Source organism: Rhinatrema bivittatum, chromosome 4, assembly GCF_901001135.1.
Source record: "Rhinatrema bivittatum chromosome 4, aRhiBiv1.1, whole genome shotgun sequence".
Lineage (NCBI taxonomy): Eukaryota > Metazoa > Chordata > Amphibia > Gymnophiona > Rhinatrematidae > Rhinatrema > Rhinatrema bivittatum.
Window position 1 is genome coordinate 413,442,586 of NC_042618.1, and position 25,523 is coordinate 413,468,108.

General features: G+C 46.5%; 1 protein-coding gene across 4 annotated transcripts in view; it reads right to left on the reverse strand.

The window, feature by feature from the left end:
* Positions 1–1,828: 1,828 nt before the first annotated feature.
* The window catches only part of NDUFAF3 (NADH:ubiquinone oxidoreductase complex assembly factor 3), an 80,049-nt gene continuing 56,354 nt past the window's right edge, over positions 1,829–25,523 (reverse strand). For all 4 annotated transcript variants that reach the window (XM_029601264.1, XM_029601263.1, XM_029601262.1 and 1 more), the window contains exons 6-7: positions 16,917–17,017; positions 1,829–2,299 (exon numbers count right to left, since the gene is read on the reverse strand). In XM_029601264.1, the coding sequence (XP_029457124.1) occupies positions 2,189–2,299; positions 16,917–17,017 (212 nt within the window). In that variant the 3' untranslated portion in view covers positions 1,829–2,188. The remainder of the gene's footprint in view (positions 2,300–16,916; positions 17,018–25,523) is intronic.

Below are 25,523 nucleotides of genomic sequence, written 5' to 3' on the forward strand. Positions count from 1 at the left end.
CTTCCAGAAACTCCAAAAACCACTCTGCTTTACATATCTACAAACTATCACGTTCCTCTTAAAAAAGGAAATTGTCTTGTGACAGCAACAGCATGGGCTTTTGGACTGATCTGTGGTATGCAACAATACAGAATTAGAAGCCTAATGTCCGATCTGGATTCTTTATTGGACAGAGACAAATATCTTTAAACAAGCCCAACTCAGGCAGAGTTTCGCCCTCTTACAATGGGGCTGCATCAGGGGCTCAGCTTTATCATTTAGGAATTTCTGAGTGTCCGAGTTGAAAGTTATGATTATGCATCAAATGGTCTCTGGCAAATTGTGATACCTTGTGCGGCAGTGTTATTTAAAAAACAACGCTCTCCAATGGATTAGAAGCGCTGAGGAATCTGATATCAAAGGAGCAAGCTCTGTCTCTCTCCGATCGTGAAAAAAGGAAGATATTTTTGGTAAAAATGGCACCGTCCGCAACATGACACAGCCATCAAATGTGCAAAAAAGGGATCCCTGCAAGAGAGCGCTTGTAACTCCAAAATCCTTCTAGCAGAACAGATGGCCGCTAGAAACATAGCCTTCAACATCAGGTCCTTCACAGTTGCTCCTCAAAGACCCAAAAGGAGCACCACAAACTGCATGCAGCACTAAGAGGCTCCAATCCAGATACAACTTTGTAATGGGAGGGTGCAGATGCTTCACTCCCTCCAGGAAATGCATCACATCAGATGAGAGGCCAAAGACCTGTCCCGTAACTTGCCCCTCAGAGAACCCAATGTGGACACCTGCACGTGCAGTGAACTATAGGTCAGGCTGTCCAAAAACCCGTTGCAAAAAGTCTAAGATAGGAGGAATGTCTGCTATGAGGGGATCCTGACCTATGCCAGGGCCATAGAGGTTTTACAAGTCTGGAGAAGTGTGGAAATAATCTGCTCTGAATAGCCTTTCGACTGCACCTGCTGCCTCTCAAAAGCCAAGTCACAAGACAGATGCGATCCTACCGCTCTGAAAAAATGGGACCCTGACAAAGCAACCCTGGAAGGTGAACTAGCCTGAAGGGTCATTTAACCGCGAGATGAATTAGATCCATGAACCACGGATGCCACAGGCACTCCGCCACCAGCACCACTGCTCCGTGATGTGCCGCAGCACTCGCCCAACGAGATTAAAGGAGGAAACATGTACAGCAGGATCACTGTTGGCCACGGACACACCAGAGCATCCAGCCCCCTGGCTCCGATTTCTGTCCTGCAACTGAAAAAGCTCGTCTTTGAATTGGCTCGCGTTGCATGAGATCCAATTGGGGAGCTCCCATCTGGCACAGATACAATCCCAGGCCTCCAGGGACAACTCCCACACCCCCAAATCCAGTTGGTGCCTTCTGAAGAAATCCACTTGCCCATTGTCTACTCGGGTGCTACTGGATTTAAGAGAGGGGGAATTTGGTTAGTTATTTTATCTTGGCTTGGGTATAGGTCAATACTGAGGGACTAGGTTAAGTAGCACTGGCAGCAAAGCTCTTCTCTCTCTAGTGGTGGATAGGGAGGTAAACGGGCCTGATCGGTGGTAATTAAGGAACAAAAAATAGCAAGTAAGAACCAAGTTTCCCTTAGTTGTGGGGCCATTAGTTTGTTTTAGCAGAAGGATAGAAGATGGGAATTTTTAAATCCCTTTCCCTTCCTGCTATAGTCCAAGTTCCATTGTGTTGTGGGATGTTACTATTTTGCTTTTGTGAGTACTCATTGTTTTAGAATAGTAAAACAAAAGAACTTCAGGACTAAGCTGACCACAGCCAGAAAAAGGCAGGATTAATACGTTAGGTAAGGAGGGAAGATAGGTTTAACAGAGAAAATTTTATTTTTAGGTACAGGAGCCTGTTAAGTTATTACATGCAGTATGGTTATTTAAAATAGAAAGTGCCAACAATAACTAGACCATATGTACACAGTCCAAGCATCATCAACGCCAGTTCTTTTCCATCCCTTTCAGTTGCAATACTAAAGCCACATCCTGTCTAAAAAATATATATTATCTCATCTCCTTTATTGGTGTAGAGCTAGCTCAATGCCTGTACAAAAGAATTCCTCCAGAGAAAGAAGAGAAATGTGCTCCTTATCCCCTTTCCCAGAGAAGCTCCTTCTTAATATTACCCTAGATCACAAGTCCACTTTTGCCATTTTTTCATAGGCAATATCTATTGGCTCACAATTAGACTAGTCTTCTTGAAACCCAAAGGAGGGATGAGACCAGCTGCTGTGATGCGATGCTCACTGCTCAAGAAGTTGAAGGTTGCACAGGCATTAGGCTGTTTTAAGACAAAAAAAAAAAAAAAGTGAGTGCATCTGAACAATAAGGCATGAACTGAATTTGGTAAGCAGCTGTAACTTAGTGCATCAAGTCAGCCAACCTGCCTACCCTCTTCCCCCCACAGTGACCATGCATCATTACAAGAGAAGGTACCAATGAGCTGCGACTGTACCTTTAAGGTGAAATTACTTCTTACTTAATTTCATTTCCTTGAATATAATCAGCTCATTCCATACCAACCTGTTATGCCCACCAGCCAGCAGATAAGAGACAGATTAGCAGGCTTGTTGATACCAGTCCTCAGCCTACCAATATTTCTGTAATGAGTTGATTGTATTAACATTGTCCACAGTTAAACAAACCAAATTATCAGTTCTCTTCCCCCCCCCCTTTTTTTTTTAACCAGTAGACTTCCAGAAGAACAAGAAAGCATTGTCCACACTAAATTAAAGATATACTCACCAATGATGAAGTAGACACTTAATACTTAATTCCTTGAAGTGCTGTAATTTACTCTACCTTGGCCTTTCTCGCACTGTTACAAGTTGTGCACAATGCTTCTGCTGCTAAACCCTTTTTTTTTTTTTTAAATCAGAAGCAAACAAAAAGAACATATAATGCCTATTCTCATGAAGCTATATTGGTTGCCCATCACATGGAATTTGAAATACAAAGTCCTGAATATAATAGGAAAATTGGTTCATATCTGATAATTTTCATTTCTAGAATACCACCAATCAGTCCAGACACCTGGGTTTTGCCTCCCTACCACCAGTTTGCGACAGAAGAAAAGCTTTACTGACACTGCTGATTAACCTTGTGTGCCACCTGCAGTTCCTCAGGATGAGCTGTACCTAAGCCCAGATGAGAATACCTATAACAACTGAGACCATCAAAGAGCAGAAGGGAGTCAAAGCCTCTATGGAAATCTCGTTCCAACAACATTAAGCAGAAGATTATATAACCAAGCAAACTGCCATGACAAGCAGGTAGGATTCTGGACTAATTTGGGGTATTCCAGGAACAAAAATTAGCAGGTAAGAACCAATTTTCCTTTCCTGTTAATAAGCCAGATCAGTCCAGACTCCTAGGATTTACCCAAGCTCCCCTATACTAGGTAGGAATGTGATAATGCCCCTCGCACTATACTCTTTCCAATCCCCTCAGAGTCTGGTTCCTGGACCTCCAAACAATACTGTCTGGAGAAAGTATGTAACAAGTAGCCGCCTGACATATTTATGGTGAAGAAACTAGCTAGCTAGGCCCATGAGATTGCTTGCATCCAAGTCAAGTGAGCCCTTAGACCCTCCAACACAGGAAGGCCTTTATAAAGATAGGGCAAGCTAATCGTGTTATTCAGCCATCTCACAATAGTAGCCTTGGATGGCTTGCACCCCTTTGTTGGCCCATTCCAACAAAGGGGTGTTGGATATGCAGTTAGTCATCTAACTGCATATCCAACACATGAAGCTCCTTCACATGTGTCACAGATGCATCCAAAGGTGGGAAGTTACACTGTTTGACTAAATCAGTTACCAAAACAACCTTCAGCAGAAATGAGGGCATCATTTGAAAGGACATCCCATTCTCTGTAAACTGAAGAAAGGGATCTCTTCGAGACAACAGCTAAAGCTCTGAAATTCTTCTGGCTCAACAAATCGCTACCAGAAAAACCCAGTCAGGGTTAAATCATTTAGAATCATCATCCGCAGTGACACGAACAGAGCCTCGCACAACACCCTCATCACCAAATTAAAATTCCATGAAGGACACACCTTCCGCATTGGAGGCCGCAAGTGTTTTGCCCCTCAAAAAAAAAAAAAAAAGAATCACAGCCAATGCAAGGCCAGGGACCCTCCCTGCACCTTACCCCGAAGACAGCCTAAAGCTGCCACCTGTATCCAAAGGAAATTATAGGCTAAAACCCTCACTAGACCTTTTGTAAAAAGGTTCAGGGTATGGGAAATAAAAGCCAGAGTAGGCTGCAAGCTTTGTTCAACACACCAAGCCTCAAAAATCTTCCACACTCTAACCTAAGCCAAGGGTGTGTAAGGCCGTCTGGCCTGCAGTAAAGTGGCAACGACATCTTCAGTTGTCATTCTATCTCAAGTGTTCCTCTCAAAAACGAAGCTGTGAGACAGAAGCAATCCTCTTAATCCACTAATAGGGGACCCTGGTGCAACTGTCTTGAAAGAGGACTGAACCTTAATGGACCGGCCACTGCCAAGGTTACTAGGTCTGCGAACCTCGACTGACATGGCATTCTGGAGCCATGAGAATCATTTCATGCTGGTGGCTGTGCCATAGCAAGCTGCCCAGCATGGCCATGAGGGAACGACGTAAAGAAGAATCCCCGGTGGCCAAGGGAGGTACCCGTAATGGAGAAGGTTTTCATGGGTAATGATTCAGATGGACTGAATCAAATCACGGTGAACCTAGAAGATGTGGTAGGCCTGATTGACAAACTGAAGAGTAGTAAATCACCTGGACTGGATGGTATACACCCCAGAGTTCTGAAGGAACTAAAAAATGAAATTTCAGACCTATTAGTAAAAATTTGTAACTTATCATTAAAATCATCCATTGTACCTGAAGACTGGAGGATAGCAAATGTAACCCCAATATTTAAAAAGGGCTCCAGGGGCGATCCGGGAAACTACAGACCGGTTAGCCTGACTTCAGTGCCAGGAAAAATAGTGGAAAGTGTTCTAAACATCAAAATCACAGAACATATAGAAAGACATGGTTTAATGGAACAAAGTCAGCATGGCTTTACCCAGGGCAAGTCTTGCCTCACAAATCTGCTTCACTTTTTTGAAGGAGTTAATAAACATGTGGATAAAGGTGAACCGGTAGATATAGTATACTTGGATTTTCAGAAGGCGTTTGACAAAGTTCCTCATGAGAGGCTTCTAGGAAAAGTAAAAAGTCATGGGATAGGTGGCGAGGTCCTTTCGTGGATTGCAAACTGGCTAAAAGACAGGAAACAGAGAGTAGGATTAAATGGGCAATTTTCTCAGTGGAAGGGAGTGGACAGTGGAGTGCCTCAGGGATCTGTATTGGGACCCTTACTGTTCAATATATTTATAAATGATCTGGAAAGAAATACGACGAGTGAGATAATCAAATTTGCAGATGACACAAAATTGTTCAGAGTAGTTAAATCACAAGCAGATTGTGATAAATTCCAGGAAGACCTTGTGAGACTGGAAAATTGGGCATCCAAATGGCAGATGAAATTTAATGTGGATAAGTGCAAGGTGATGCATATAGGGAAAAATAACCCATGCTATAATTACACAATGTTGGGTTCCATATTAGGTGCTACAACCCAAGAAAGAGATCTAGGTGTCATAGTGGATAACACATTGAAATCATCGGTTCAGTGTGCTGCGGCAGTCAAAAAAGCAAACAGAATGTTGGGAATTATTAGAAAAGGAATGATGAATAAAACGGAAAATGTCATAATGCCTCTGTATCGCTCCATGGTGAGACCGCACCTTGAATACTGTGTACAATTCTGGTCGCCGCATCTCAAAAAAGATATAATTGCGATGGAGAAGGTACAGAGAAGGGCTACCAAAATGATAAGGGGAATGGAACAACTCCCCTATGAGGAAAGACTAAAGAGGTTAGGACTTTTCAGCTTGGAGAAGAGACGACTGAGGGGGGATATGATAGAGGTGTTTAAAATCATGAGAGGTCTAGAACGGGTAGATGTGAATCGGTTATTTACTCTTTCGGATAGTAGAAAGACTAGGGGACACTCCATGAAGTTAGCATGGGGCACATTTAAAACTAATCGGAGAAAGTTCTTTTTTACTCAACGCACAATTAAACTCTGGAATTTGTTGCCAGAGAATGTGGTTCATGCAGTTAGTATAGCTGTGTTTAAAAAAGGATTGGATAAGTTCTTGGAGGAGAAGTCCATTACCTGCTATTAAGTTCACTTAGAGAATAGCCACTGCCATTAGCAATGGTAACATGGAATAGACTTAGTTTTTGGGTACTTGCCAGGTTCTTATGGCCTGGATTGGCCACTGTTGGAAACAGGATGCTGGGCTTGATGGACCCTTGGTCTGACCCAGTATGGCATTTTCTTATGTTCTTATGTTCCTTCTGCTCCGTGGTTGCTCCTGTGATTGTAAAAGCTCCCTACTTTGGCGTTTTGTCTCTATGCCATTAAGTTCATGCAAAGCATTCCCCACCTGGCCTGACTGAGAAGCAACTGCTTTGACTGACAGCTTCCATGCTCTAGAGTGCAACTTTTGCCTGCTGAGAAAATCCACCTGCATGTTGTCCACCCTGGCTAGGAAAGACCCTGCCAGATACTACTCTGCCCAGTGAACCAACAACTGAGCCTCTTGAGAAACGATTCGACTTTTGGTCTATCCCTGTCAGTTGATAAGTCAACGCTGTTGCATTGTCTGATAGAATTTGCACTACTCAACCTTTTAACCATGGCAAAAAGGAAAACAAGGCTAAGTACACCACTTTTGCACCTAACCAATTGATAGACCACAATGCCTCCTCCTTTGATCATTGATCCTACTCAGTCAGGCCCTGACACACCACTCTCCAATCAGAGGCTGCTGTCGGCAGTCCCTATCACCCAGTCTGGAATTTCCAACTCTATCCCCTGTGCCAGATTGACCCGACCAAGCCACCGCCCCCTTTCCCCTGAGGGGAAGAGGAATTTTCAACTCCTCCAATCAGGGGATCCAATGGGAAGGGTGTGCTCTTTGAAGAGTCCACATATACACAAACTCCCAGGGAACTAGATCTAGCGTTGATGCCATAGACCCCCTGGACCTGCAAATAATTCCAAATTCTGGCCACCTTGAGTCACTGAGCCTGACTCTGCAGCTTCACCATCCTGTCCTCCGTCAAACACCTTGCCAATCCAGGTGTCGAATCGAGCCCCTTTGTACTCCAAGGAGTTGGATGGCATTAGATAGCTCCTCACTAGGTTCACCACCCAGCCCAGAGCCCTCAATCTCTTGGACCTGCTGTACTGCCAGCTGACAGAGGTCTGCTGACTTTGCCTGAATGAGCCAGTCGTCCAGATATGGGTGTACCAGCACTCCTTCTTTCCAAAGGACTACTGCCACCACCACTATCACTTTAGTGAATGTACCCAGTGCTATCACCAAAACCGAAAGGAAGGGCGCAAGAGAGTAAATCATCTCCCAGAATCATAAACTGCAGGAACTTCCGGTGCTCCTGCCTGATTGGAATATGTAGGTATGCCTCTGTGATGTCTAGTGATGCCAGAAACTCTCCCTTGTGAACTGCCACTATCACTGAACGCAACATCTCCATTCAAAACCATGGTACCTTGAGAGCTGTATTGACCTTCTTTAAATCCAAAATCGGTCTGAATGTCCCTTCCTTTTTCAGGACTGCAAAATAAATGGAATACCAACCTTTTTCCCCATTCTTTTTGGGGAACCAGCACCATCAGCCTTAGCTGTTGCAAGCAGTTTACTGTATCGCGAACCTCTACCTGTTTGGCACAAGAGGAGACTATGAAGGCTACTCACACTGGGCATGTAAAATCTAACGCGTAGCTGTCTTTATCACACCCAAGACCCACTTGTCTGTTGCAATTCTGGTCTGCTTCCCATAAACGTGGACCAACTGCCTCTCGACAGCTGGAACAGAAGAGTGGACCAGCCTGGTTTCATTGTGAAGATTTACTGTAGCTCCCCCCATTCCTTGACCAGGGATATCACGGTTCAGCTTTTGCCTACCTTGAAAGGACTGGGTCTTACCCAAGCTTTGCCTCTGTACAACCGAAGGGTCTCTCTTCTGCCGATATTATCTATACTCTCTAAAAATGCAAATGGGTGGGAAAGGATTTCTTTCCCCTCTTCAGCTTGTCCTCCAGCAATATATGTTCCTTAGACTCTCCCAGATGCTTCACCAGCTGCACTAAATTGACTTTGAACATGCCTTTGTTCAGGAGGGCCCCTGGCTCAGACTTTGACCAAACATCTGCACAACAGTTTGTTAACCAGAGCAGCCACCTGGCCAAAACTGCTGACATCATAACTCTGGAGGATGTCCTCCAATCAAGTCATACAAGGCATTGGTCACATCGGCCACCACTGCCTCCAAGCACTGTACATGCCTCATGGAGAACAATGATGTTGTCTCCTTCACCTGCAACTGCTGAACCCAGTGCAAACAAGTTCTCTGCACAAAACTGCTGCATACTGTAGCCCAGAACCCCAAAGCAGAAACCTCAAAAAAATCTTCTTCAGGTGATCTTACAGCTTCCAGTCCTGCACATCTTTCAGGGAGGTGGACTCTGTCACCAGAATGTTGATTTTCTTGGTCACTGCCAAAACCGAAGCATCTACCTTCAGAAGCATCAAAAGCTCAAGTGTCTCTGGTAACGGGTACAACTTCACCATGGTCTCAGGGGTGTTCCATTCCCTGACGACTAGCTGCTTTACAGACTCGTGGAAGGAAAAGGCCTTAGCCACTTCTCAAGCCGACCATGACGGAGTACACCCCTTCCTGGTCCAACTCCACCTGTGGAAGTTTGATGCCTAGCTGTTTAAACACATGTGGAATTAAGGGCCACAACTCTTTGCTGCAAAACCACCGGACCACCTTAGGGTCTTCCCCTTCCCTCACCAGCACCTCCCCCCCAGATCTAGATTTGAAAAGTCCTCAGGAGACTCTGGCCCCAAAGACATTGCATTCAGACTCCTCCATGGGGGCCGCCTCGCTGCCCAGCCCCCCTCTAGATATTGGGTAATGCCTTTTTGCAGGACTTGAGTCACCTTGCAACTGATCCTGGGTACAAGGGTGCTTCTCACCTGCTGCCTTTCTTACCAGATAGGCTCTGTGGAGAAGTAACACAAAATCCTAGGAAATAGCCTGAGTCCTCAAAATCTTCCTGCATTAAGGCCTTCTCATCTTCTGAGACTGCCAGCTCTCCCCTGGACTCTGCATGGCTGGCAATAAGGGAGGAGCCCACTCCCAAGAGGATTGGCAGAAGAGGGGGCGGGGAGGACTCCTCAGCCGCTCTGGTGGGAGTCACCGCCACATCTGCCTGTAAAGCGGGGGCTTCTGAGGTTCCTACAGAGACAAACTCCCCTGTAGAGACATCCGCCTGGGCCTCCACACACTTTTCACACACTGAGGAACCTCCTGGGACTAAGGACCTTCATATGGCATGCTGAGCAGATGCGAAGCTTCTTCCCTCGCTTCTCCCCCAATGCCATGTCACACACTCTTCTCTGTTCCTCTAAAAGCTGAGCAAATGCGTCCCACTGCGTGCCTCAGCAATTCCTGCCAATCAAAATGGCGCCTGCCACATATGGTTTTGGCAGTTCTAAAACTAGCCCTGCAGCCCTTCTGAATCGCACTGCTGCAATCGCAGCAGTCTACTGCCCGGCCGCAATCACAGCAGTCTGCTGCCCGGCCTGCAAAAGATTGTGCTGGCACCTGCTCCCAGCACTGCTCGACATGTGCTTTTTTTTTTTTTCCCCCCCCCAATAAACTTTCCACAGACAAAACCATCAAAATAAAAAAGGCAGGGAGAGAGTTGAGGGAAGAAAGCAGGACCAGACAGAGAAGAGGATTATGCAGCAGGGCTGAGCCCAAGGCCTCCTTACCCTACCAAATCTTTTCTGCTGCCAGAGGAGGACTAGGACTGCAGCCTTCAACTCACTCCTGTCATTTTTTTTAAAATTTTTGCTTGTCTCCTGACATTGGTTCTCAGACACTCAACTGAGGGAGGGAACTATTGCTTTCACTTGTTCAATCCAGGCAGGCCAAGATCCACAAGTATGGATGCCTTTCCACCACCTGCTGGAGACAGAGAAAAACAGGCTAGTTCGTGACTGAGCAGAGCTATATGAGGGTGACATCAGCAAATCTTTGTTCTGCGTCTCCACCTGCTGTTTGGAGTGCACAACCCACTGGAGTGGATTGGCTTGCCTGGAGGAAGAGTAATAGCATGTAACGTGTGAATTAACATGACGACTTTATATTTAACCCTCCACTGAACTGGAAGCCAGTGGAGGTCATACAATACTGGAGAGATGTGGTCTCTTGTTACAGCCTGAAACTAAATGAACTACAGAGTTCCGCAAAAGTTGCAGTGGCTTTGTTGTAGATGCTGGAAGGCCCACAACGATAGAATTACAATAGCCTAATGTCATCATTAAAAAGGCCTGAATAACCAAATGGAAATTTCCAGGTGAAAATTTGTGGCAGGAGCCACAATTTGAAAAAGCCATATCTAACAACTTTTTGTGAGATACAAGACAAATTAGAATCAATTGTGACTCCTAGGCTTCGGGCTTGCACCACTATCGGGAGATCTGTGCAATCAGTCCTAATAACCGGTGAAACTGACATTGTCTAACCTTGATGGATCACCAGAAGTTCAGTTTTGATAAGTTCAGAGCAGGTTTTTTATGGGTAAGCCAGGGCCTAATGGTAGTCAGACAGAGAGAAATCATAGAGGTGGTATCGGACCATAAGGGGGACAAAGGATTGTAGAATTGTATTTCATCCACAAAGAGACGACATACAATTCCACAGGGTCCTTGTGAAACACCAAACCATGGCAAAGCACTTTCCTATGAGGCAGAAGCTGTAGAGGGCTGCTGCTCAGCAAATGCCAGAGATCCATATACCGCAACTGCTGACGCCAATTGGGAGCCACTTGAAGCACTAGAACTGGATGACTTGCAATCATCTGGGGTATTCTACCTATCGTGGGCTAATGCAGAAACACATAAACCTTGCCTTCATCGGCCACACTTGCACCAGGGCATGGATTCCATAAGACCGAGAATCTCCTGCTTACATAGCCACTGGCCCCATCAAATCCAAGTCCAGCATACCCTACCTGGTGATGAGCAGATCGAAGGCCCTTGTCAAAAAGACACCACTCCCCCGGGTCTAATACACTGTGACTGAGGTAACATGCTCGCACATTTTCTGCGCCTGCTATGTGAAATGCCAACAAGGTCTACAAATTCAGTTCAATCCAAGGAAGAAGCAGATGCATCTGCAACAAAATCTGAGAACTTCTAGTTCTGCCTTGGCATTGTCCGATATCACCCTAATCACCTGACCTACCAACCGAAACACAAATTCGAGAAGAGCGAGTCGAATCAACCTGGCTTCCAGATATTTAATAGACCGGCTTGCCTCCTTATAGGGTTCCACTATCCTTGAGCCATCAGCTCCTGACCATGCACACCCCAATCTGACAGGCTTAAGAACATAAGAAATTGCCATACTGGGTCAGACTAAGGGTCCATCAAGCCTAGCATCCTGTTTCCAACAGTGGTCAATCCAGGCTACAAGTACCTGGCAAGTACCCAAACACTAAGTAGATCCCATGCTACTGATGCCAGTAATAGCAGTGGCTATTCTCTAAGACAACTTGATTAATAGCAGTTAATGGACTTCTCCTCCATGAATTTATCCAAACCTTTTGTAAACCCAGTTAGACTAATTGCATTAACCACTTCCTCTGGCAACAAATTCCAGAGCTTAACTATGCATTTAGTGAAAAAGAATGTTCTCCGATTAGTTTTAAATGTATTATCCACTATGACGCCTAGATATTTTTTCTAGGTGGTAGCTCCTAATATGGAACCTAACATCATGTAACAACAATATGGATTATTTTTCCCTATAGCATTACCTTGCATTTGTCCACATTAAATTTCACCTGCCATTTGGATGCCCAATCTTCCAGTCTCGCAAGGTCCTCCTGCAATTTATCACAATCCGCCTGTGATTTAACTACTCTAAATAATTTTGTATCATCTGCAAATCACTCATCGTATTCCTTTCCAGATCATTTATAAATATATTGAAAAGCATCGTTCCAAGTACAGATCCCTGAGGCACTCCACTGTTTGCCCTTTTCCACTGAGAAAATTGACCATTTAAACCTACTCTCTGTTTCCTGTCTTTCAACCAGTTTGTAATCAACGAAAGGTCACTGCGTCCTATCCCATGACTTTTTAGTTTCCTCATGAGGAACTTTGTCAAACACCTTCTGAAAATCCAAATACACTACATCTACTGGCTCACCTTTATCCACATGGTTATTAACCCCTTCAAAAAAATGAAGCAAATTTGTGAAGCAAGACTTGCCTTGGGTAAATCCATGCTGACTGTGTTCCATTAAACCATGTCCTTCTATATGCTCTGTGATTTTGATCTTTAGAATAGTTTCCACTATTTTTCCCGGTACTGAAGTCAGGCTCGCTGGTCTATAGTTTCCTAGAACGCCCCTGGAGCCCTTTTTAAATATTAGGGTTACATTGGCCACTCTTCAGTCTTCAGGTACAATGGATGATTTTAATGATAGGTTACAAATTTTAACTGTTGCGTCCGTCGGTCTTCGACGGCTTCGCTCCACTTGTTGCACCCCTCTCTCGGCTCCTCCTGCTTACCTGGGCAAGATGGCTACCGCAGTGTCGTCAAGCCGACTTCTCTGGCGTCCCCGGAACGGCTATGGTGCAGCCATACGCCATTGCTCCTCCCAGGTACCTGCTAGGGTGCGCGCGCGCAACCCACGTCTAAGTATGCCCAGTGACGCGAACCTCGAGGGCGTTCCCTCATCTGACATCACGCCAATCCGGGTATATCTACTTCTCAAGATTGCAAGCTTAATGGATCCTTGGTCCGACCCAGTATGGCATATCTTATGTTGCTTCGGATATATTTTAAAGTTTTTATTATGATTTTTTGCCTCTATGGCCAATGTCATTTCAAATTCTCTCTTAGCCTGCCTTATCAATGTTTTACACCTAACTTGACAATGCTTATGCTTTTTCCTATTTTCTTCAGATGGATCCTTCTGTCAATTTTTGAAGGCTATTTCTTTGGCTAAAATAGCCTCTTTCACCTCACCTTGCGTCTGTCATTACCATGATTCAGACTGGAAGAACTAATTCCACCCCCTGTCCAAGTGTTTGCATTCTAACCACAATTGCGAGTTCTGTCTGGTTTACTCCGGCAGCAGAAGCCTCACTGAGCAGTCTTGGGACTGGAGATTCCTTCTGGAAAGCATGGCCCTCAGCAGAGGACACATATGAGCTCTCGTCAACAGTACCAGGTCCACTGCCACTGCCGATGGAGTCAAAACCCTAAAAATAGGACCATATGGTCAGATCCCTGTCCATCCCCAATGTCTGGATCTTGTCTCACAATTTTGAACTCATTGTTCCATTAGCCACACACAACCTGTCTTCATATTGGACAGAGCCCCCAGATAAATTGGGTTCTGAGACCCAAGTCCTATAACAAGTGAATTACCCTCTAAGAAGCCATTGTCAGCCAATTGTCCAAATAAAGAGTGTACCAAGATACCCTTCTTGCGCAATGTCCACTACCATCACTTTTGAGAAGGTCCTTGGGGCTGTCGCTAAACCAAAGGGCAGAGTCTGAAACTGAAAATGACATCCTATCACTGTGAAATGAAGGAAGGATTGGTGATCCTTCTGGAGCGGAATGTGAAGATAAGCTTCTGTTAAGTCTAAGGAGGTCAGAAATTCTTTTTTTTTTTCACTGCCATAATACCAACCATGTTTCCATCCTGAAGTGTGCCACCTTCAGAAAGTCATTAACTCGTTTGAGGTCCAGAACAGGGCGAAAGTGACCCCTCTTTCTTTGGGACCACAAAGTAAATGGAATATCAACCTTGTCCTTCCTGTCTTTTTGGCACTGGAATAACAGCCTTCAAGTTAAGAAGGCTCTAGAGAGTGGTCTCCACAGCCTCCCTTTTCCAGGTGGAGTGACAGGTAGACTCAAATTCCAGGACATAACCATTTTTTATAATTCCCAGAACCCACTGAAGTTGGGCCCACCTCTAATAAAACAGATAGATGTCTGTCTAGCTCTGGTACTGGAGATTGGGCCCCCAAAGTACTCATTTTATTGGTCTAGAGGAGGAGAGGGAACCTGCAGATCCGTCCTTCTTGAGATGAAAGAACTGGAATACATCCAAGACCTCTGTCCGGAACAATTGCAGCCTTACTCAAAATACCTGTAGTCCCGAAAGTGACTATGGGGGGAAAAAGGTCGAGATGAAGCCTTGGTCCTATCCTCGGAGTCTTGGAACCTTTGAGTCCCCCTCCCCCCATGCCTTGGCCATCTTCAGCAAGTCCTCTCCAAACAAAAGCCACCCCTTAAAGGGCAATTTCATCAAAATGGTTTTGGAGATAGCATCTACTGACCAACTGCATATCCAGAATAGCATCAGAACTGCCACAATGGAAGCTATCCTTCTGGTGGAGGAGCAGACTAAATCGTAAATGGCATCGGCCAGAGATGTGGCCTCTGGTTCCAACAACTGGGAATCCTCCTCTAACTCCTCCAGTGTAACTTGCCACAATACAACAGCAGGCAGAGATCTGAAAAGCTATGCTCACAGCTTCAAAGACCTACTTAAAACACAGCCTCTATCTATCCTTAAGAGCTGCATCACCCTCACCTGGAATGGTGGTTCTCTTAATCAACAGGCACACCAGGGCATCTATCTGGGGAAAACAAAACCTTTTCTTCTCCTGAAGGTCCAGTGGATACATTTTGGCAAGGGAGCAACCCCTTTAAAATTACCTTCCAGGGCCCCCATTCTAGGTTAATTAAATCTTGCACTGCCTGGTGCAGCGTGACGATTTCCATAAACTAACCATGATAGGATCCTTCTTTGGAGCAGCTGACTTGTCTTTCTTATTCTCTGCAGTCTGCAATGCTCGCAGGGATGTTAATTCATCCCTATGAAAGGGACATAGCTTAGACATATATACCTCACCATCAGGAGGAACGTCCCCTTCTAAGCTGTCATCACCCGGAAGAAATTTCTCAAAATTGCCCCTCTGAGTCACAGAAATCCTCCTCTGGAACAATCTTGTCCATTGCCGCCCTGGCAAGCTTCCTCCCCTGAGGGTGCGAAGGGACAAGTAAAGATGGGCCAGTCTGCCCCACACCCTGCCCCATGCAAAAGGCCTGCAGGCCCTTAACAAATTCCACCCAGGGCAATGTGGACATGTCCAGAATGGGAGAAGCAACCACCATTGCGTTTTCTGGTGCTCTAGGCTTAAAAGAGGGGGGTGCACAATTTTGATCAATGTCGTGTCTGCAACATGGTCACTGGAGTCTCCAGCAAAGCAAGGGACTTACTCTTTCCAACAGATCAGCTGCCCTGTCCCAGCAACAAAATTATGGATAGGCATCTCTCCTTAGGTTCCTGAACATTCCTGGCATTCTCAAAACTGCCTCCTGCCTGAACCTAAGTTGACAGGCTGTCAGCTCGGTTATTCTCCCACGCTGACTAGCTGGTGCCATTTTACTAAGTTCCTCTCATCTCCAAAAAACACATGGGCCCCCACCAAAAACACCTTGCAACGCTAGAGACTAACTGCCACAGATTCACCAAACAATCCCCCTGAGCTCCAAACCTCGCTGCTGCCACTGAACAGGATCTCCATAAAGCTCCTCAATTTTCTTTTATAACATTTCATTGTTCCAAGCCATACTACAGTTCTGGATTAAAGCCACATTCCTCAGAGGAAGCTGAAAGGAGAATAGATGGAGGCAACTGGGGTAGCTCACAATTAGGGAAGGGGGTGGAAAGCCCCCTGGGTCCTGGACTGCTTAACAAAGGGAGGGAGATCCCCTCCCTCCTAACAGCAATAGGTAATGACTAGGCTCAACTGAGGGAGGGACAGCTAGTCTTTCACCTAAGGAACTCCAAGGGTCAAACTCTATTCAGTCTACCAGGCCTTAGTCCACCGTATGGGATGCTTGTGTACCATCTGCTGGAGACAAAGAATACTGGCAGGCTGGTGTCAGCACAGATGAATATAAGGAGTGACGGCAGCAAGCCTGTTGATTTTGGTTTCCATCTGCTGGGTGGCATGCACCATCCATTGATATGGACTGATCTGACTGGATGAAAAGGAAATGTACATTTTAAAATTGCCAGTGGATTGCAGCACTATATTACACACCTGCTGGCTTTTTACTCTTAAAATGTCACTATTTTATGAATGATGAGCATAGCTTAGATTGCACTTGCTTAAGTTTAAACAAAAATATATGTGCCATTAGTAATTGTTGTCTGGATCTGGCTGACAACAATAACTAAATCATGAACCATTGTATTTCCTGTGCAACTGGAACCTAAATCCAGCCAACAGATGTCACCAGTGAGCAATGAAATAATCATGAAAGGAATCTGCCAACTTACATCTGGAATCAAGTTGGCTCTTTTTTGTAATACCAGTAAGCAATGACCATGACTTCCACTCCAACCAGGGCCTGTGAATACTGTTTCCACAGACAACTTGGGGATTGAACTGGGGAGCTCCTGCATAGGCTTCCAAGCCAGTCCTACCAGCATTGATCTATAAAAGCAAGTCTTGTGGGGCGGGGGCTAAATGCTAAACAGAAGCCAGGAAAGACTCTTTAATAGTACAGAATACAGTAGCTAGATCCCAGTTGTTTCTCTATACACAGCTGCACGATGTTCTGTATTGCATAGGTTGCTTTGTATTGACATTGAGGAGTTATGAACCAGAATTGGATTTCATTGAACAGTCTTGCATTTAGTGTGCTCTTACCGTGTCCTGCACTTCCACTGCTATCCCCTTCTGTCTCATAAATTTTAGCAAGTCAGAATCAAGTCTCTCAACTCTGCCCCCTGTTCCCAGGACCAAGATTTCTAAAGAAAAAAAATATTGTAAACATATAGTATTAATCCCTTTTAGATTACAACAGATTATATTATATTTTTCTTTTCAGGACCGCAGGTTCTGCCACCCTTATCTGCTGGAATCAGAGAAATACAGGAAAAATGGTTCTTACCTGCAAATTTTCGTTCCTGAAGTACCACTGATCAGTCCAGACTCCTGGGTTTTGCCTCCCCTCCAGCAGATGGAGACAGAGAAGTTTTAACGGACTCCGTTTTATACCCCTGAGGTGCCACCTAGAGTCTATCAGTATTACACTGTACCCAAGCAGAGAAAAGTAAACTCGTACAACCAAAATTCCCCCCCCCCCCCCCCCCCCGAGCAGAGGGAATGAAAACTGGTAACATGAACAAAAACATGCCCATTCTCCTACCCTTTGAAGGTGGGCGCACAATATCAAAATGCATTGAATAAATCTGCAGAATATGAACATCAACCGGCTGAGCAGACTCTCCATTTCTCCATGGATGGGACTCTGGACTGATCCGTGGTACTACAGGAACGAAAATTAGCAGGTAAGGACCAATTTTCCTTTCCCTGTACGTACCCGGATCAGTCCAGACTCCTGGGATGTACCAAAGCTTCCCTAACCAGGGTGGGACTGAGAGAGTCCCGCTCGGAGAACACTGGCCTTGAAGGAACCGGGCTCTGGGGCCCGGACATCTAGACGATAATGCCTAGCAAATGTGTGCGGAGATTTCCACGTAGCTGCTCGACATATCTCCTGCGGCGACACCTGCTGAGATTCCGCCCACGAAGTCGCCTGCGATCTAGTAGAATGAGCCCGGAGACCGACCGGAATCAGACGGCCCCTGAACTAGGTAAGCCAAAGCAATAGCTTCCTTCAGCCAGTGTGCAATGGTGGTCCTTGAAGCTTTCTGACCCTTCCTGGGACCACTCCATAGGACAAACAGATGGTCCGAAAGACAGAAACCATTCGTGACCTCCAAATAATGTATCAGCACGCGTCTGACGTCCAACTGTCTTAACTCCCTAGACTCGGAAGTAGAAAGATCTAGGCCCGCCAAGGATGGGAGCTCCATCTTCTGATTCAAATGAAGAGGACACTACTTTCGGAAGAAAGGAGGGAACCATTCGTAAAGAAACTCCTTCATTACAAATCCTTAAGAAGGGCTCCCAACAAAATAAGGCCTGTAGCTCCGAAACACGCCGCGTTGATACGATAGCCACGAGGAAAACAACCTTCAATGTCAGATCTTTCAAGGTCGTCTTCTTCAGCAGCTCAAAAGGCGCATTACAAAGGGCACGGAGAACCAGGTTCAGCTTCCACGAAGGACAGGGGTTCCGAATCGGAGGACACAGATGTTTTAACGCCATGCAGAAAACGAACCATATCCAGATGGGATGCTAGAGCGAGGCCATGTACCTTTCCCTGAAAACTACCAAGGGCTGCTATCTGAACTCGAAGGGAATTGAAGGCTAGACCTTTTACTAGACCTGCCTGCAGAAAGGCCAGAACATCCGGAATAGTAACCCTGGACGGCTCCACCGCATGGGTTCAGGCACCAGTCCTCTAAAATACCCCAAACTCTGACGTATGCTATGGAGGTAGAAGTTTTATGGGACTGCAAAAGCGTAGTAATCACCTCCTCTGAGTAACCCTTATTTCTCAATCTCCGCCTTTCAAAAGCCATGCCGCTAGACAAAAGCGATCTACCTGTGTGAAATAAACGGGACCTAGTCGCAGCAGACTCAGGGAAATCTCAGTGGGCCGTCTACCGCCAGATTGAGAAGGTCCGCAAACCACGGGCGCCTAGGCCACTCTGACGCGACGAGTATCACCTTGCCCGAATGAGCCTTGATGCGGCATAAAACCTTGCCGACCAATGGCCACGGCGGAAAGACGTACAACAGAATGTCCTATAGCCAGAGAAGCACCAGAGCGTCTACACCTTCCGCTCCTGGCTCTCTTCGACTGAAAAATTGAGGAGCTTTGGCATTGCAATACATCGCCATCAGGTCCATCGCGGGACTGGACCATCGGTTGCACAGGAGACTGAAAGCCTCGGAGAGTTCCCACTCTCCCAGATCCAACTGGTGGCGGCTGAGAAAATCGGCCTGCACATTGTCCACTCCGGCAATGTGAGAGGCTGCTATCCTGTACAGGTGCTGTTCCACCCAGCTGATTAAAAGTTGAGCCACCATCGCCACCGGACGACTCCAAATTCTGCCCTGATGATTGATGCATTGTTGGAGAGAATCCGCACTGATCTCCCCTCTACTAAGGGAAGGAGGGCCTGTAGCGCCAACCGAACCGCTCTGGTCTCCAACCGATTGATTGACCAAGAAGACTCCGACCTCATCCACTGACCTTGCACTGCTGTTCCTCGACAAACCACTCCCCACCCGGAGAGGCTGGCATTGGTGGCTACCACTATCCAGGAGGGAATTTCCAAATCCACACCCAGTAGTAAATTGTCTGGACACAGCCACCAAAGAAGACTGGACCGTGCCAAATCTGTCAGTGGGAAGAGAAGATGAAACTGTTCGGAGAGCGGATTCCACCGGGAGAGCAAGGCTGACTGAAGAGAACGCATATGCGCAAAGGCCCAGGGCACCAGTTCGAGAGTGGAAGCCATCAAACCAAGGACCTGCAAATAATCCCCTGGGACAAGGCATGGATCGCAAGGACTCCACCTGAGTGAGAAGCTTGGACAATCTTTCCTCGGTAAGGAAAACCTTTCCCAAGATCGTGTCGAACCGAGCACCCAAAAATTTCAAGGACTGGGAGAGAACCAGGTGACTCTTGTCAGGTTGACCACCCAACCCAACGAGCTCAATATCTGCAGCACCCTCTGCACCGCTGCTCTGCAAAGGTGTTCTGTCTTCGCTCGAATCAGCCAATCATCCAGGTAGGGGTGTACCTAAATCTCCTCCTTTTGCAGGGCCGCTGCCACAACCACCATCACCTTGGTGAAGACTCTGGGAGCCGTCGCCAGACCAAACGGTAGCACGCAAAATTGAAAATGATGCCCCAGGATCACAAACCGCAGATATTTCTGATGATCTGGGCATCTAAGAATGTGAAAATAAGCTTCTGTCAGATCTAGAGATGCTAGGAATTCCCCTTTGTGTACAGACGCTATCACCGAGCGAAGAGTTTCCATCCGAAAATGAGGCACCTGTAGAGTCCGATTGACTCTCTCTAACTGCCACGAAGTAGATGGAGTAGCGCCCTCGCCTGAGCTCTCCCGCGGGTACTGGAACTATGGCGCCTAGGTCCTGTAACCGCCGCAGAGTGTCCTGTACCGCCCGGCATTTTTTGTGGTACCCGCATGAGGAAACCATGTACTGCTCGTGGATCAGCCGAGCAAAATCTAACGCGTAATCATGTTCTACTATACTGAGGACCCGCTGATCTGAGGTTAAGTTGGTCCACTCTTCTAGAAAAAGGGATAACCTCCCCCCTATTCTTGGGACGGAAGAGTGGCCCGGCCTCGCTTCATTGCGCTGACTTGGGACCCCCATGAGATTGTGGGGCTCGATCCCTGGCAGGCCGGCGCCCTTGAAAGGACTGATTCCAAGAAGATTGGCGGCCGGGACCCTGTTGAAAGTACGGAACGTGAAGAGCGAAACCGGCAATTTCCCCAAAATCTCGCCCGTTGAGGAAAGGATCCTCTCGTCCTGGGTCTATCCACCGGCAACCTATGGACTTTATTCTCCCCCAGAGATTTTATCATGTCATAAGAACGTAAGAAATTGCCATGCTGGGTCAGACCAAGGGTCCATCAAGCCCAGCATCCTGTTTCCAACAGAAGCCAAACCAGGCCACAAGAACCTGGCAATTGTCCTCCAATTGTTGCCCGAAAAGCAGCTTACCCTTGAAGGGTAAGGAGCTCAGTTGAGCCTTAGAGGAAACATCGCAGCCCAGTGTCTAAGCCAAAGGAGCCTGTGGGCTGACACGGCCGAGACCATAGTCCTGCCAGAAGTCCGCAACAGATCATAAAGCATGTCAGCACTGTAAGCTACTGCCACCTCCAGATGCCCTGCTTGCACCGCCTCACTCGCAGAAAGGGATACTACGGCTTGCAAATCCTGAACCCAGCAGAGACTGGCTCCAAGCACGAAACTGCTGCACATAGCTGCCCGAACTCCTAGGGCCGAAACCTCAAAAATCTTTTTAAGCTGCAACTCCAATTTGCGATCCTGCAAATCCTTCAGGGCAGTGGCTCCTGTTACCGGGATGATGGTTTTCTTGGTCACTGCCGAGACCGCGGCGTCCACCTTAGGGACCTTGAGGTCCAGCGCTTCCTCCGGAAGCGGGTATAACTTGTCCATAGCCCAACTTACCTTTAAACCAAGGTCCGGAGTGTCCCACTCCTTAAACAAAAGATCCATAACTGACATACGAAACAGAAAAGATTAAGCTGGACCCCTGAAGCCCACCATCACCGGATGCATAGCCCCAAACCGTGAGTCCTCCGGAGGAAGCTCAATGCCCAGCTCCTCCAGAATGGCCGGGATAAGTGGACAGAGCTCATACCTTCTGAACAGGCGGACCACTAGAGGCGCATCTACTGGCTTGGCTGGCTGGAGCTGGTGATCCTGATCCATAGCCAGGCCCCTCACCAGGGGCTTGCGGAGGAGACTCGCCTTCATCCACCCCGTCCGTATCTGAAATGTCCACCTGACATGAAAAGGACCTGAGAGGGTGTTTGGCCTTGGGGGCTTCTATGCCACTGTGTGACTTGGTTCACTTGTGGAGTGATGAAGCTCCTGTCCAAGCCCCCAGCAACGGCGGGACCTCATGGGGTACCTTAGTAACCTGGCTCTTTGCTGCTTTTCGCAGCAACAAAACAATCGGAGGAGAACGAGGAAGAAGACTCATCCAAGTCCTTCCCCCATTCCTCCTCTTAGGAAGAGATCTGCGCTGCCTGCAAGTTGCCCCCCCCCCCCCCCCCCACCAGGGGCAGCAGGACGTGGCGGAGAGCTCCCCTCCCCCAGGGCAGCCTTCTCCTGCTCCCTGAACGTTCGCAGTAAGGCTTCAGTACCTGCGCTGAGAAGAAAAGGGTCCTGAGGCTGCCGCAGCAATTTTGTCCTCCCAGGGTCCCTGCATGTTCTAGAGCTGCTGCAATGCAATTTCGCCGGAATCGGCTTCCCCGAAGAGCCATCCCCTCCCGACAAGTATCCAGTACAAACTCTGGTCTGCAGGCCGCACCATGTGGCATGATCCCAGAGCTAAATTAGGATCGTGGCCGAAAAAAGAACCAGCGTGACCAAGACAAACCCCCGGGAGCTTGTAGGAACTGAAAAGGACGGCGAAAACAGCATCGGAAGGCAGGAGGGCTGAAAGAGACCGCTAGGCCGGCTCAGAAATTAAATAAATCACCTCAGCGTTGTTTCATTCTGTGTGCAGATCTTCAGAGGGTGAGTGAACTGGGCTCCCCGGTATCAGCCTCAGCCACGAGCAGTTACAGAGCTCCCAACCCTCTGCTCCAGAGCCTCTGTTACCAGGGGGGGATGGTCCCACCAGGACATAACAACCCCCTGGGAGGATTAAAGAGATATCTTCTCTCTTTTTTTTTTTTTTTAAGATACCCTAAGGAACGAATACCAACAAAACAAAAAAGAGAAAAATCGCTGGGAAACAAAGAAGTTACTGACATCTGAAGGAAAAAGAGAACCGCCCACTGTGACGTCACCACGCTCTGAGTTTCAGCCGGTAAACGACGCCGGTCCACCAGGCGTCGCGCGCCTGCGTCGCGTGCCGAAGGGGCGCAACAAAGGGGCTTTCCCCTTTGTGCTCCCTTTCGTGCTAACCTTTGTGCTCCTTTTAAAATATTTGTATGTATATTTTTGTTAATAATTTAACCTTTGTAATGTTGTTTAGTTTTTTGCCCTATTTACAATTATTTTGTTATAGATGTTCAATGTATTAGACTAAGGAATTGTATTTCCTGCTTACACTGTTTCATTGTAAACCGGTTTGATATGCATTTGATGCATGAAAATCGGTATATAAAAATTATAAATAAATAAATAAATAAAACTAAAAACCTAACACTAAACCCAGACTAAAGGTTTTGCACCTCCACCATCTGCTGGAGACAGAGAAATACTGACGGACTCTAGGTGGTACCTCAGGGGTATAGGATGGAGTCCGTTAAAACTTCTCTGTCTCCATCTGCTGGAGGGGAGGCAAAACCCAGGAGTCTGGACTGATCCGGGTACGTATAGGGAATGAAGGATCGCAGGTGGCACAACAGGTTAAGAGGGGGTGCCTTTCAGCTTTTTTCTCTGACTTCATCTGCTGGAAGGGAGGCATAACTCAGCAGTCTGGACTGATCCAGGTATGTACAGGGAATATATTTTTCTTTTGCCACATGTTAAAAGTGCACCAAGTGATAAAATTGCTACAGTGGAAAACCAGGTGCTGAGTGTGTCTTCCAAAAAATAACTGCAGAGAATAAAGTGTTCATAGATGGTATCAACTCTGAAAAGCAGTAGCCTGCATATCCTAATCCGTTTCTACTAGACAGGAAACACAAGTGAAAACAGCATCTCAACCTAGCTGGACTGGGCTGCTCTCTGCAGGTGTCTGGCATTAATAATCTGATTTTTTATATCTTTTGCAGGAGAAATGTATATTAGTAAAATGGTACTTGTCAGGGTCAAAAGAAAATTGGTTCTTACCTGCTAATTTTCATTCCTGTAGTACCACGGATCAGTCCAGACTGTGGGTTATGCCTCCCTTCCAGCAGATGGAGACAGAGAAAAACTTGAAGGGCACCCTCTCATAACCTGGTGTGCCACCTGTATCCCTTCAGTATAGAGATTATCCAAGCAGAACAATAGTAATAACGAATCAAGCAAAAGTGAACATTAAAAATAGAAGTACAAAATCGAACAGGAAAGCAACCTGTAGTCTTCTTCCTTAGCTTTCTGCAATAAAACTGAATACGAACGCGGACTCTTCTAATTACTCCCTTCTTGGGCAGGCGTCTGGACTGATCCGTGGTACTACAGGAATGAAAATCAGCAGGTAAGAACCAATTTTCTTTTCCCTGTACGTACCCAGATCAGTCCAGACTGTGGGATGTACCAAAGCTTCCCTATACGGGGTGGACACAGAGTCCCGCGCGAAGAACTCCATTGCCAAAATTGCTGACATCTAGAGCCCGAACGTCCAAGCGGTAGTGACGCGCAAATGTATAAAGCGTTTTCCAGGTAGTGTTGATTCTTTAAAAATCAGCTTCAAGGTACTGCCCCAAGAACACACACAGAAGTCCAAATTTAGTACAGACAAATTTAAGTTTATTAAATAATATGGAAAGCCAATCATATGAGACCTCTGGAAGACCCAGAATGAGAGCCTCATGTTTCTAAAGCTCTCCCTGCGTGTCTTAGCGTTTGTCAGTGAGTGCTGACTTTTTATAGGTAAAACATACCATGATCCCTAAAAGGACTTCATAGAGTAACAGGTACCACATGTCCTGTGTCCAAATCAGACAACCTATGTCTAAGATTCCCTGGTCCCGCCTCCCATATTGAGATCCAATTAGGCCTTGTGGAGACCACGTGTCTGCTGATTACTTTCAGTAGGTCTTTGTTCTGTCACTCTTTCCAGTCTTTTGATCAGACTCTTAATCTCATGGGGATCTCCAATTACACTGGGCCCCTCAAGTCGAGACAATATTCTGTGAGAACATGGCCTGGTCCATGTGTTCATTGTGACCTCATGACCCTCCATCATATCTGAATAGGTCTGAATTCATTCCAGATGTCTCCCAGAAGCCATTCAAGCTCGGGTCAGTCTGCGTTCCTTGTATGCCAGAATTTTTCAGTTAGGCCAGAGACAGCAAAGGATTCTGGATAAGCTGAGTGAACCAAAGTCTGAGCCAAAGTCTTCATGTTAGGCTTCCCATATCTCAGTAGCCGCTCTACATATTTCTTGTGGTGAAACCAGCTGACATTCTGCCCAAGAAGCTGCCTGGGAGCGAATTGAATGGGCTTTCAAACTCTCAGGAACGGGCCGCCCTTTACAAATATAAGCAGACGAAATAGCCTCTTTCAGCCAACGCGCAATCATTGGCTTAGAAGCTTTCTGACCCTTCTTAGGAATGCTCCACAAAACAAACAAATGATCTGAAAGTCTGAAAGGATTTGTGACCTCCAAATAGCATAACAGAGGTCGTCTAACATCCAATCGACGAAGCTCTCTCGAGTGCAGGACATTGTCCAATAAATCTAGAAAAGCCGGGAGCTCAACTTATTGACTTAAATGAAAAGCTGAGATCACCTTTGGCAGAAAGGAAGGAACAGTACAAAGGGAGACTCCCGAATATGAAATTCTCAAAAAAGGTTCCCTGCAAGAAAGAGCCTGCAGTTCCGAGATTCTGTGAGTCGAACAGATAGCCACCAAAAATACCGTTTTCAACATGAGGTCCTTCATAGTGGCCCTTTTAAGGGGCTCAAAAGGCAGATCACACAAGACTCGAAGCACTAAATTAAGGCTCC